This window comes from Trichosurus vulpecula, chromosome 1 (genome assembly GCF_011100635.1).
Source record: "Trichosurus vulpecula isolate mTriVul1 chromosome 1, mTriVul1.pri, whole genome shotgun sequence".
NCBI lineage: Eukaryota > Metazoa > Chordata > Mammalia > Diprotodontia > Phalangeridae > Trichosurus > Trichosurus vulpecula.
Genome location: NC_050573.1, coordinates 209,135,983 through 209,151,034, shown reverse-complemented (window position 1 = coordinate 209,151,034; position 15,052 = coordinate 209,135,983). Strand labels below are relative to the sequence as shown.

At 35.0% G+C, this 15,052-nt stretch overlaps 1 protein-coding gene across 1 annotated transcript; it reads right to left on the bottom strand.

Moving 5' to 3' along the window:
* Positions 1–3,505: 3,505 nt before the first annotated feature.
* Positions 3,506–3,853, bottom strand: LOC118835862 (60S acidic ribosomal protein P1-like). Its single transcript, XM_036743146.1, has one exon. It carries the CDS (start codon positions 3,851–3,853, stop codon positions 3,506–3,508), a length of 348 nt encoding a protein of 115 aa, XP_036599041.1.
* Between the last annotated feature and the right edge of the window lie 11,199 nt (positions 3,854–15,052).

Below are 15,052 nucleotides of genomic sequence, written 5' to 3'. Positions count from 1 at the left end.
CCCATTTCTCTTCTCACTAGTATTTTGCTTTTCTCCACCACCTCCCTCAATCTCCGGTCTCTTCTATCAGCATATTTTCATTTTCTTTCCACTTTCCCTTGCTATTTCTTCCCCCCTTTTGCCTTCAGTTCTATTTACCCCTTCCTTTTTCTTTCCCCTTTCCCTTTCCTACTTGATAGAGGGTAAAAGAGATTTCTATGCCCAAGTGAGTAAATATGTTATTTTCTCTTTGTGCCTCTTCACTGTTGTAATTTGTCCTTTTCTCTCTCCTCCTTTTCTCCCAGAACAATATTTTTTCTCACCCCTTAATTATTTTTCATCATCATATGAAAGTCAACTTATACGCATACCCTCTGTCTATGTATACCTCTTCTAAATGTAATAATAAAGACACAGTTTTCAGAAGTTACAAGTATCATCTTCCTATGCAGTGATGTAAACAGTTTACCCTTATTAAATAACATTTTTATTTCCTGTTTAATTTTTTTGCCTCTTTTGAGCCTTGTATTTGCAGATCAGATTTTCTGTTGAGCTCTGGTCTTTTCATAAGGAAGGTTTAAAAGTCCCCTATTTCATAGAATTGTTCATTTACTCTCCTGAAAGGTTATGCTTAATTTTGCTAGGTAGTTGATCCTTGGTTGTAATCCAAGTTGTTTTGCCTTCCTGAATATCATACTCCAAGCCCTCTGAGCTTTTAATGTAGAATCTTCTAGACCCTGTGTAATCCTCACTAATATTTAAATTATTACTTTACTGGCTGCTTGCAGTATTTTCTTTTTAATCTGATAATTCTGGAATTTGGCTACAATATTCTTTTGTTTTTCTCAATTTGGAATTTCTTCCAGGAGGTGATCATTGGATTTTTTAATAACTATTTTATCCTCTGATTCTAGGACCTCAGGTTAGTTTTCCTTGATGATTTCTTCAAAGACGTTGTCCAAGCTCTTTTTTATTTATTTATTTTTTAATCAGGGCTTTCAGGTAGAGCAATAATTCTTAAATTACATCTCCTGGATCTACTATCCAGGTCAGTTATTTTTCCAGTGATATATTTTATATTTTCTTCTATTTTTTTCATTCTTTTGATTTTGTTTGATTGATTCTTGATGTCTCATAGAGTCATTGTCTTCCACTTGCCCAATCTAATTTTTAAGGAATTATTTTCTTCAGTGATATTTTTGGTTCTCCCTTTCCATTTGGCCAATTCTACATTTTAAGGAGTTCTTCTCTTAAGTGGATTTTTGGACCTGCTGCTTTTTTCTCAATTAGCTACTTGTATTTATGCAATAATTGTTTTCTTCAGTCAGTTTTTATCCTTCCTTTTTCAGCTGTTGACTCTTGCATACCTCTCATTTTTCCCAATTTTTCTTTTACCTCTTTTATTTGACTTAAAATCCTTTTTGACATCTTCCAAGAAGGATTTGGGGGCTTGAATTATTGCCCTATAAATACAATGCATATTTCCCTTCAGTACAGGTATATTCAGATATAGGTATATTGACAGTGTCTACTTCTGAGTTTGTATTTTGATCTTCTCTGTCAGCATAATAATTCTCTATTGTCATTATTCCTTCCTGCTTCCTCCTCAAGATGTTTGCCTATTTCCTGGCTTTTAAAGTAAAGCTCTTTTCCTGAAGTTCAGGGAACATTGAACCAAGCTTCTTATGTTGGGGGCCTGGTTACTGGTTTTGTGTGTTGGCTTTTCAGGTGCTGGCAGCTGGGCACTCTAGGGGTTTGGCAGCTTACCTGGTGCTGAACTGGGGTCCTGGTGGTGGTGTCTGGAACGGGCTGAGGTCAGGCAGGGGTTTTCTGCATTTCCCCTGAGTTATGCTGAAGCACTGGGAGGTTCAGCTGCTGGAGGATTCCTATTTGCCTGGGATTGCATTGAAGTAGGGGGAAGTATAGTAGCTGGAGGATGTCTGCAAGCCTGCTTGGGCCTGTGCTGAAGTAGGGCTAGGTCAGCTGCTGGAAGAGGAAGAAGAGGAATAGGAAGAGGAAGAACAGAAGATGTTGAAGAAAAGGAAAGAGGGAATAACTGCAGAGTAGGAAAAGGCTATTTGAGAATCAAATGCCATTGGAAAAACAAATGTTGATGTATGGCACTGTAACATTTGTGAAGCACTTTCTTTGTGTGTGTCTCACTGTCTCATTATCTCTATATCCATGCACACATGTATAGATATAGATGTATGTTTGTATATATGTATGTAAGATCATATCTGATCCTCAAAATAATTTTGTGATATACTTATTGTAGTTGTTACTAATTAAGAGGATAGTAGGCATCACAATGCATTGGATTAAGAATAAGAAAGACACAGGTTTGAATAATGTTTTAGATATTTAGTAGTTCCTCTTAGGAAAGTTACTTGGCTCCTCTCGGCCTTAGTTTATTTATTTTTAATATGTGGATGATAATAGGACTTAACAGTGTTCTAGTGATGATCCAGTGTGATATTATATGTGTGTACATATGCATGTGTGTATGTATGTATATGTGTGTATTACTTTGTAAACCCTGAAGAACTATATAAATGATAGCAATTAGTTTCCTTTTAGAAATGAATAAGCTGAGATGACTAATCAGTGCCAGAGGTAGAAATATGAAATACTTTTTAAATGTTTTTTTTTCCATTTAGGATCACAGAAGTTAAAGGTTTTGTTTGTTTGTTTGTTTTCCTTTTTGTTTTTTTTTTTCCATTTCAAGACACAAAAATTAAATTAAAGAGGAAAGAAAATGTATGGTGATATAGAAAGAACACTGAATTTGGAATGAAAGAACTTAAGTCTGCATTCCAGCTTATTAAATGAATTTTATTAAGGAAAGTTGAGTATTTTACATGCTTTATCTGTGTCTCAGTTAGTAAAATGAAGTGATTGAAATATATTATTTTAAAATTTTGTGGCTGCTCAAACTCCTTTGATCCTATGACTACCCAGTAAAGTGTTCATTTACCTTCCATTGATTAGGGACAGGGAAATGGGGCCAAAATTGAAATTTATTCATGGTATCATAGAATCTAGACCTGAAAAGGACCTCAATGTCTACTTAGTAGAATTCAAGCTCCACAAAGAAGTTTCACCTTAATATATTGAGCAAAGGTTTATTAAATTATTTCTAGCTTCTTGCATTTCATCCACATTTTTAAAAGAACTTTCTATTTCTACAACTGTTAGTTCTGGACTAGATGAATTCAAGTTGACCCTCTTTTGTGGTTGTTGTTAAAATTGACTTAAAATTCACAGCATTGTAATGCTACTATAATTAGCTAATCTGCCATTACCTGATGTAGATGGTTTGTAAAGCCTATTCCTAAAAAATCTAAAATGGACACATAGCCACTTTGATTTCATCTACCTTCTACAACTTAGATTGTGCTGACTCACAAATGTGCTAATATACATTTATATCTATCTTCACTCTTGTTATCTTCATTGTAATTTTACCTTTTAAAATATTTTTTTTAGTTGAGTCAAGCTTTTTATTTAATGTTACAAAAAATATCTAGTCAAACAGACCAAAGCCCATGTCATCATCAGACTCCTCGGATGCTTCTTTTATTGCTTCCTCTTTCTTCTTCTCCTCAGCTGGGGCAGCTGTGCTAGCAGGAGAAGCCCCTTCAGCAGGGTCAACACCACCAGCTGCTGGGGCAGGTCCACCAACTCCTACATTGCAGATGAGGCTTGCAATGTTTACATTGGACAGGGCCTTTGCAAATAATCCAGGCCAGAATGGTTCAACATTTACATCTGCTGCTTTAATGAGGGCATCGTTTTTATTCTCCGTGACCATAACCTCATCGTCGTGAAGGATGAGGGCAAAGTAGATGCAAGTGAGCTCGGAGATGGCCATTTCAGCGGATGGATGAGGTGACTTGTTTGTAGTGCTGCCAGTCGCTGGCTGAAGTGAGGGGTCACCCCAACGCGGCCTTAGCTTCCGAAGAAGAACCAAGCAACTTCCAGACAACTGAAGAGAAAGCCTTTTTAAAATATTTTGATGAACTCATCGTATTGATAGAACAAAATGTTGACTTTAATTTTTTTCTGTCAGAATGTCAAAATAAAAATGCCAGGGGAAAATGTAAATACAATCTTGAAGTTAAAATATTCATGAAACACGGAAATATCATATATAACCCAAGACTTCTACCTAGAAAATGTATAAGAGGACCTGCTTTATCTTTTGAAGATTAATTCAATTTTAGTTTTCAAAAATTCATTTCCACAAGATTTTGAGTTACAAATTTTAACCTCATCTCTCACCTCCCCCCACCCCAAATTGGCATATATTCTGATTGCCACTTTCCCTGGTCTGCCCTCCCTTCTATCACCCCATTCCTTCCCCTTATACACTCCCCCCTTACTTACTTGTAGGGCAAGATGGATTTCTATACCCCATTGCCTGTATATCTTATTTCCCAGTTGCATGTAAAAAAACCAATTTTTAACATTTGTTTTTAAAAGTTTGAGTCCCAAATTCTCTCACTTCTTCCCTCCCTACACCATGCCCATTGAGAAGTCAAGAAATTCAATATAGGTTATACATGAGTTGTTATTCAAAACATTCCCAAAATAGTCATGTTGTGAAATTGACTAGCTATATTTCCCTCCATTCTCTCCTGTCCCTCATTTATTCAATTTTCCCCTTTGACACAATCCCTTTTCAAAAGTGTTTGCTTCTGACTACCCCATCCCCCAATCTATCTTCCCTTTTATCATCCCTCATATCCCTTTCACTCCCTACTTTCCTGTAGGTAAGATACCAAGTTGAGTGTGTATGTTATACTCTCCTTAAGCCAAATTCAATGAGGATAAGGTTGTCTCATTCCTTGTCACTTCCCTCCTCATTCCCTCTATTGTAACAGGTTTTTCTCAACGCTTTTGTGTGAGATAATTTACACTATTCTAACTCTCCCTTCCTCCTTCTCCCTATATATTCCTTTTTCACCCTTTAATTTTATTTTTTAGATATCATCCTTTCATCCTGTGTCCTCCATCTATCTATCTATCTATCTATCTATCTATCTATCTATCTATCTATCTATGTATACATATATACATATATATGCACACACACATATATACATATACACATATACATATATACTTATACACATATACATATATACACACATGTGTATATGTATGTATGTACCTATGTGTATGTATGTATGTATGTACATATGTAGGTATTTATATTCTCTTCAACTACCTTAATAGTGAGAAAAGTCTCATGAGTTACAAATATCATTTTTCCTTGAAGGAATATAAACAGTTCAAATTTATTAAGTCCCTTATTAGATCTCTTTCTAGTTTATCTTTTCATGCTTCTCTTGATTCTTGTATTTGAAAGTCAGATTTTCTGTTCAGCTCTGGTCTTTTCATCAAGAATTCATGAAAGTCCTCTATTTCAGTGTAAGGGCATTTTTACCCTGAAGTATTATACTCAGTTTTGCTGGGTAAGTGATTGTTGCTTTTAATCCTAGCTCCTTTGACCTCCACAATATCATATTACAAGCCCTTTAATCCCTCAATGTAGAAGCGGCTAGATTTTGTGTTATCCTGATAGTGTTTCCACAATACTTGAACTGTTTCTTTCTAGCTGCTTTCAATATATTCCCCTCATCCTGGGAACTCTGGAATTTGGGTACAATATCCCTAGAAGTTTTCTTCTGGGGATCTTTTTCAAGAAGTGATAGGTGGATTCTTTCAATTTCCATTTTCCCCTCTGGTTCTAAAGTGTAAGGGCAGTTTTCCTTCACAATTTCTTGAAAGATGTTGTCTAGGATCTTTTTTATTTTTGATTATGGCTTTCAAATAATTTCAAATAATTTTTAAATTTTCTTTCTTGGATATATTCTCGAGGTCCTTTGTTTTTCCAATGAGATATTTCACATTGTCTTCCATTTTTTCATTGTTTTATTTTGTTTTATAATTTCTTGATTTCTCATGAAGTCATTAGCTTCCATTTGCTCCATTTTAATTTTTAAGGAATTATTTTCTTCAGTGAGCTTTTGGGCCACATTTTGCATTTGGCAAATTCTGTTTCTTAAGGCATTCTTCTCCTCATTAGCTGTTTGGACCTCTTTTGCCATTTGGGCAAATCTATTTTTTAAGGCATTATTTTCTTCCATATTTTTTTAGGTCTCCTTTAGCAAGGTGTTGACTCATTTTTCATGATTTTCTTGCATCACTCTCATTTCTTTTCTCAATTTTTCCTCTATTTCTCTTACTTGATTTTCAAAATCCTTTTTTGAGCTCTTCCATGGCCTGAGGTCAATGCATTTGTTTTCTTGGAGGCTTTGGATGTAGGATTTTTGACTTTGTTATCTCCTTCTGGCTGTAGGCATTGATCTTCTTTGTCACTAAAGTAAGATTTTATATTCTGAGTTTTTATGCTGTCTGCTCAATTTGCCAGCCAATTATTGACTTTTGAGCTCTTTGTCAAGGTATGACTCTTCTTCCAGCATAGATAGTGCTCTGTCCCAAGCTTCTAAGCTTTTGTTTAAATGTTTTCCTAAGCTACTTCTTGGCACCCGTAAATTTTCAGTTCTTCTGAGGTGGTGTAATCCAAGGAAACGTATTTACTCCTCTCTGGGCCTGGCTCTGGACTGTGAATGACCTCAAGCACTAGTTTCTGCCTTGAAACTGCTAGGAGGACTCTCTCTCCACAGCCACCACAAACTCTGCTGCACTAGTGATTCTCCTCACTCCAGGACCACCGCCCAGGACTATGACCCAGATCCAAGCAGTGCAAAGAAAGTGAATCTTGCCTCAATGCCAGTAAAGAGATCCCCACACTTGCATTCTGATTAACTACTTGATGAACCCACTGCATGTGTGCATGAAGCTCCAGAAGCAGTCACTGCCTCTGCTGCCACCACAGCTACTTCTGCTGCTGCTGCTGCAGCTATCTCCCTTGCTCTGAGGCTGGAGCTAGTTGGGGCTCTTTTCTCACCTAGGTCCAACCATGGTTTCTCACTGATCTACTAATTGTCTTTGGCTTTTGTGTGTTGAGAAGTCTGGAAACCATGAAAGCTGCCAGTGATTCAGTGCCTGCCCTTAGGCCTGGTCTCCTCCAGCCTACTCTGCCCAGTGCAGCCCATGCTGGGTTGTGCTCTGCTTCCGACACAGTGTGCTAGACCCGTCCCACCAACCACCCAGGTTGTCTTGTGTTGAAGACTTTTTCACTCTGTCATTTTGTGGATTCTGTAGCTCTAGAATGTGTTTAGAGCCATTTTTACAGGAGTTTCAATGAATTTGGGGGAGAGCTCAGGCAAGTCCCTGCTTTTATTCTACCATAATGGTTCCACCCCTGAGAATTTATTCTAGAGTTATTAAATGTAACACAAGAGCAAGAAATGGTGAAATGAAAGATTCATTAATATTGAACATTAACAATCAAATATCACAGATCGTATGTACTTAGTTTTGAAGTTGCCTAGGCAACTAACTGCATTTGTCAGAGTTTGGGCCCAAGCGGCCACTTATATTCATTGAATTTGCCAAATATTATGCTCATGAAAGAATTAAAACTTGGCCTTCAGTGACATATAAGAAAGAGGGCATCCAAAGGCAGATTAATAATTAACTTATCTGAAACAATACATCTTAGAGCCAACACCTGATTGGCTTCATTGCTCAATGACTACGCTTCTGAATCAGCCCTCCAAAAAGAATCACAAAAGAATAATATTGTCAGTCAGGAGCAATAGAGTAGAAGAAAGTTAGTGGCTTATCATTTGAGACACAGAGCTTATATGTCATTTCTTTCTTATATAAGGCATTACCTAATCTAGCAGTCCCCAACATTACTTCATACTTATTTTGTATATATTTTACATATAATTGTACATGTTACTTCACTGTATAGAATATAATGCTTTTGAAAGGAAGGGTTTTTCCTCTATTATCTTTGCTACATGTAGTACATTACCTGACACATAATGTGTTCAATAGAGACTCAGTGATTCATTGATTTAATTTTATTGTGCTTTGCAAATTGTGCTTCATCATAATCAACAATTTAGTTCCATATCGGTGTAATACTGGTAAATGTTCCAAATTATTACCATAAATAAATGTGAACAGTTAAGAAAAAATAAAATTAAAGAAGAATAGAAAATAAATTCACTAGGGCATGACTTGATCTTCCCTATCAGAAATTTTGTATGAAGCCAGATGTTTAACACAAAATTTGATAAGAAAATTTTAACCCAGTAAGTAGTTAATAATACTATATTTTCTAATTAAGTGTGGCAGAGATGACATATTAGGAAGGTATGCTCAAGAATCCTGCTCCTGAGGATTTTTCATTTTTGTATTATTTTACCTATTCAATGAAAAGCAAACTATGTTAGAGAATGGGGAACACATGAAAAAGATGTGGGAAAAAGTATTGACCTTGTTTAAACCTTAGAAAAGCATGGTCAGGGTTGTATTTTTTTTCTAATATATGCATGGAGTCACTTTACATAGTCATAAGTAAAAGACTATTATGCTAGATAATTAATACTGAGTAATGTGATATTTGGACTTGCTTCTAAGCTTCAAAAGTGATGGTTTTGGGCAGAGGGAGTGTATAGTGGTTGAGGTTATAACAAGAATTGTTTCCATTTTACAAGCAATCAAGGACCAATGTAAATAAAAAAATATATCTCACTAGATTTTGTGATGATATAACTGGTTTATATTAGAATATTTCTACTGCTCCTCAATTAATGAAAAATCTTCAGCTTAGCTACTAATTAAGTAAACTACTAAATAGTTATCACCACAACACTGGACATATTGAAATTAAAGATTCATTAGCTTTTAATGCCTATAAGATTTTTTTTTAACTTAAATGTCATGAAAATAATTGTTCTTCATTAAATGTATGTTCTTTATGTCAATTGATCACTTAGACCTACAGCATAGGTGTTTCTCCTTTCAATAACCTATGGTATATGTGTTTTATAATCATCTAACAGATCCTTATTCTATAGGATTTCATTAGGGATTTTTATTATGGGGAAGGGTTAGTTGCTTTAGGGACAAAATGAAACTGACACAGTGGTTAAAAAGTGTGGTCTCTGTGCGATATATAAAGTCACATAGCTACAATATGCATTTCATTACTGTCAATTTCCTATTTCAAATGGTGAAGAAAAACAATTACAAATTTTAGTCTTGACCTAGATGAGAGAAAAATCTGGGCCTATTCTTGAATGCACTCTAGATACAGACAGTACAGATATCAAAGGGTTGAAAGAAATTATAAATAAAAATTTAAAGTAGAGGAGAGGGGAGGGGTAGAAATAGGATGAGAAGGACAATGAGGGAAAATATGAAGGAGGGAAATATATAACAATAGTTATAATTTAGAATGTGTATGGGATGAATTTACCTATAGGGTGGAAACTGATAGAAGATTAGAAATTTGAATTCAACAATATGTTCTTTCAGAAAATGCTATAAAAACTTCAAAGCTGGGTGGGAAAGGCCATGTCATGGGCCAATCAATTACTGCCACCATCCCTTGGTTTAGAGACTCCTACAGGGAATAAGGAAGAAGTTCAAGCTTAAAAGTCCTTAAGGTCCAAGAACTAAGATATTTGTGCTATTTCTGTCCCTTTGAGCTGGTATGAACCAATTTAAGTTAGTGCTGTGGTCACCAGCACAGTGGAGGGTATTTTGAATTTAGCAAGTGAATTCTGAAAAGTTTCTGTGGTATGTCAAACTTAAGTGATTTTCAGTCTGCTTCCAGCTTGGCTAATTGTGATTCCCAGGTCAGTTATTCCAGCCTCCTCTTATAATGAGAAAACTCAAGAAAATCAAAGTTGTTAGTAAAGTAATTTTTCACATCCCTTCCATTTGTTCCAGGAAACCCCTGAGTCATTCACTGCAGACCAAGGGGAAACCACAACAGATAGCATTGTTTTGTTGACCAAAGCAGTAGAGCACCTATGGACCAAGTCAGGGCTAGAGAAGCCCAAAGATAGATTACTAGGAGGATAGAAAATTTCCTGGTGGCCAAAAGAAGTGGAGACAAAGTGAGACCTCCCACCCTTGGGGAGAGAGAGTTAAAGATATCATACCACAGAGTTCCAGCAGCCTACTCCCTCAACCAAGTGGCATGTGCACAGGCCAGTATACGGGGGGTGGAGGATCTGATAAAAGGAGATAGAACACATGAAAAACTTGTCCCAGAATGATGGTAGGTTGAGACAGAAGGAAAGGGGGCAGGAAACCTGGTTGATGGAAGTCTATTTTCCCACCTCAAATTGTCACTCTTAGTCCCTTTGAGGGACATACTACAGTTACGATAACTGGGAAAGGAGAACATCCCCTGAATGATTCAGGCATGATGGTTGAGTGCTAAAAGAAATGAGCAGCCATTGCAACACAACCAAAAGCAAGTCAAAGGAGACCACAAAGGGAACCAGAGATAGGGGAATGAGGAGCATGGGGAAAGAAAATCATATAGCCAAAGCAAACCAAAACTAAGGGATATTAGCAAATGGAGCATGGAAAGTACACAGGTATGGAAAGGGGGACGCAAGTGGGGAGGTAGTCATTTTTCTCAAAACCCTGGCCCAGGCTCTTTGGGGAGCCATGTGCCTTGGATGTTGTCTTATTTGAACCCTTATGAAGACAAAGATTAAGGTCTCCAATGGGAAAATTTTCACTTTCTTTACCTTTATCCATACAAATTATATATAAAATCCAATTTTTAGAATTTATGACCAATACATGCTCAAAGCCTGAATTTCCAAGATAGATGAGTTTTGGAAGCCAATCGTAGACATCTGTTCATAGTTCTTGGGAAAATAGACTAAACCTATTGCTTTTCTCAAAATTTAATTAGAAAATTATCACATTATATCTTTGTCATATTATTTTGTGTAATCATTTCCCTCTCAGGAGGATATCTTCCCTACATTATTGTTTAATAACAAATATAGGTTAAAATTGTAAGCTATGCAAACTTGCATCCTATTAAAATTCAGAGATAATTCAGCATCAATCTATTATTAAATAGATTTAGTATTTTACTTACAAGGCTTCTTGATTATAGAAATTTGCTATAAAAGGAAAAAGAGGGATATAGTTATAATAACATCATATCATAACAGAAGGGAAAATATCTTTAGCTCTGTTTAATTCAAGGCATGAGTCACATTTGAAAACACATCATCTAGTTACGAGGTGTTGGCTCAGGATTAAGCAGGTGGGGATTTTCCTTTTCAGAAAGGAAATACTGCAATGGTAAATAGAGTCAGGAGGATCCTATCTAGGCCATGCTCCAGTGATTCCCAAAACTTTTTCACACGTACAGATATCTACTTTTAAAAGTTCCTAGAACACAGCACATCTTGTTTCCTAATATTACCTTCAAGACAATTTTGACAATGATCTCTGTATTCTAAACTCAAAACAATAGTAAGTTACAATCCCAAGACTTTTTACCTTAAATGGCATACTTTCACTAGCCAACAGTTATGCCTTGAATATATTTCCTTATATTTCCTTAACAGCTAGCATTTCATTTATCCTTTATATATAAATTAAAACTACCCATATTCTTTGCCTCCCTACATATAGCAAATAATTGATTGGTGACTCATCATTAATATGTTTGAAGCTACACTTTTAAACAACCCTATACACTTTCACAACAGCCAAGATTTTCAAATGAAAAGTTGCTATTGTTATACACATTATAATTATTTTCATTAATTGTTTGTAATTGCATATACCTCCTTAAGCAGTTAGGTTTACAAATATATAATTTTATCATCCTTTTAAAATCCCAATTCATGTGTAACAAAATCCAGATTAAAAATTGCTTTGTATAACACCATTTCTGTTTTATAATGGTTTCTCAAATTTTGTAATACAAGAGAATTTGGAAAAAATAATAACATAAAACATAAATAAATATGATATCAATAGCTGTAGCAACAATTTGGCTAGCAGCTGCTACTGTGGTGTAAGACCCAACAAGACAAGTAACAAGAGCTGCTAGCATAGGTTCTTTTGATCTGCTTTACTAAAGAAAGTAACTTTAAGGGGTTAACAATCTCACTTCAATCACATATACAAACATAACTCACTTAGTTCAGGAGGAAAAGCCAGCACTCTGAACTTCAGAACAAACACAGATAGAAATTACAAACACCAACAGACAGACCTTGTTTGATTTGAATCACAATTCATACTTGCCAGGAAAGCATCGACATCTGGGTTTACAAGCCAGGAGGTTCTTAAGAGCAGCTACATAGAGTCTCTGATTAAATAAGTGCTAAAAGTGAAAACAATAAAAGAAAGTCCCACCTTAATTACTGATACAATAACAACCCCAAATTTTCACATATAGAAATAATTGATCTTATTATTTTGGGTATTTTTATAATTAATTTATTTTTAGTTTTCCACATTCACCTCAATAAGATTTTGAGTTTTAAATTTTCTCCCCCTGCTGTCCCACCAACCTGATCGAGATAGCATAAAATTTAATATAAGCTTTACTCATATAATCATATTAAACATATTTTTACATTAGTCATGTAGTAAAGAAGAATTAGAACTAATCAGAGGAACCAATGGAAAGAAAAAATGAAATAAAACAATAACAAAAAAAGAAAGAAAATTATATGCTTCCATCTGCATTCAGATTCCAAATTCCAGATTCTTTCTCTGGATATGGATAGTATTTTCTATTGTGAGTCTTTTGGGTTTTTTTAGATCATTTCCTTGGTGAAGAAAGTTAAGTCTACCAAAGTGAGTCATCACACAATGTGACTCTTACTGTATACAATGTTCTCCTGGTTCTGCTCATTTCACTCAGCATCAGTTCATATAAGTCTTTCCAGGTTTTTGTGAAGTCTACCTGCTCATTGTTTCTTATATTACAATAGTATTCCACTACATTCATATACCACTACTTGTTCAGCCATTACCCAATTGCAGACATCTCCTCAGTTTCCAATTCTTTGCCACAAAAGAAAGAGCTGATATGATTTTTTTTTTATATCAGGGTCATTTTCCCACTGTATGATTTCTGTGGGATACAGCCTTAGAAATGGTATTGCTGGGTCAAAGGGTGTGCACATTTTTAAAGCCGTCTGGGTTTAATTCCAATTTGTTCTCCAGAATGATAGGATCAGTTCACAACTCCACCAACAATGCATTAGTGTTCCAATGATTTTCCCACATCTTTTCCAACATTTGTCATTTTCCTGCTTTATCATATTAGCCAATGTGATAGGTCTGATGTGGTATCTCAGATTTGTTTTGTTTGCATTTCTCTAATCAACAGTTATTTAGAACTTTTTTTTGTATGACTATATATTTTAGAAATGAGCCATTTATCAGAGACATTGGCTGTAAAAATTGTTTCCCTGTTTTCTACTTCTTTTCTGATCTTAGTTGCATGGGCTTTGTTCCTGTGAAAACTTTTCAATTTAACATGATCGAAATCATCCATTTTGCATTTCTTAATGTTCTCTCTCTCTTGTTTGGTCTTAATTTTTCGTGTCTCCACTGATCTGACAGGTAAACTATTTCCTGCTTTCCTGGTTTGCTTATACTATCAATCTGTATATCTAAATCATATACCCATTTTGATTTTATCTTCATACAGGATGTGAGATATTGGTCTATGCCTGGTTTCTGCCAAACTATTTTCCAGTTTTCCCAGTGACTTTTGTCAAACGAGTTCTTCTCACAGAGCTGGAGTATTTGGGTTGATCAAACAATAGATGTGCCTTGGGTACGTAATCGATTCCACTGTTCCACCATCTATTTCATAGTCAATACTAAGTAGTTTTGAGGATTGCTGCTTTATATTACAATTTAAGATCTCATATGACTAGGCCACCTTCCCTTGCATTTCTTTACATTAATTCTATTGATATTCTGGAACTTTTGTTCATCCAGATGAATTTTGTATGTGTTTTTTTTTTTCTAGCTCTAAAATTATTTTAGCAGGTTGATTGATAGGGCACTGAATTGGTAATTTGCTTTAGTAGAATTGTCATTTTTATCATATGGGCTTGGCCTACCCATAAGCAACTGATGTTTTCCCAATTATTTAGATCTGACTTTATTTCTGTGAAAAGTGTTTTATACTTATTTTCATATAGTTCCTGGATTTATTCTGGAAGGTAGACTCCCAAATATTTCACATTGCCTATAGTTACATTAAATTGAATTTCTCTTTCTATCTCTTACTGTTCTGCTTAGTTAGTAATATATAGAAATTCTGATGATTTATGTATGTTTATTTTATATCCTATAACTTTGCTAAATCTGTTAATTATTTCAAATAATCTTATACTTCATTCTCTAGGATTCTCTAAGTATACCATCATATCATCTACAAAGACTGATAGATTTCTTCTTTCCCAATTATAATTCCTTCAATTTCTTTTTTCTTCTTTTCTTGCTAAAGCTAATATTTCTATTACAATATTGAATGGCACTGGTGATAATGGTCATCCTAGTTTCATATGCAATCTTATTAAAAATTCTTCTAGCCTATCCTCATTACATGTCCTGCTTCCTGATGCTTTTACATAGCTGCTACCAATCATTTTAAGGAAGATTTTATTGATTCCTATACTCTCTAGAGTTTTAATAGGAATGGGTGCTGTATTTTGTCCCCACATGTATTGAGATAATCATACCATTTCTGATATTTTTGATGTTGATATGGTCAATTACATTGATAATTTCCTAATATTAAACCAGCCATGCATTCCTGATATAAATCTTACCTGATCATAGTGTATTTTCCTTGAGGTTAGCTGCTATAATTTATTTGCTAATATTTATTTAAATTTGTCCATATATATTCATCACAGGAAGTGGTTTACAATTTTCTTTCTCTCTTTTGACTCTTCCTGGTTTAAGTATCAGCACCATATTTGTATCATAAAAGACAATTTGGTAGGTATCCTTCTTCCCCTATTTTACCAAATAGTTCATATAGTATTAGAATTAATTGTTCTTTAAATGTGTAGTAGCATTCACTTGTAAATCCATCTGAGCATGGAAATTTTTTTTA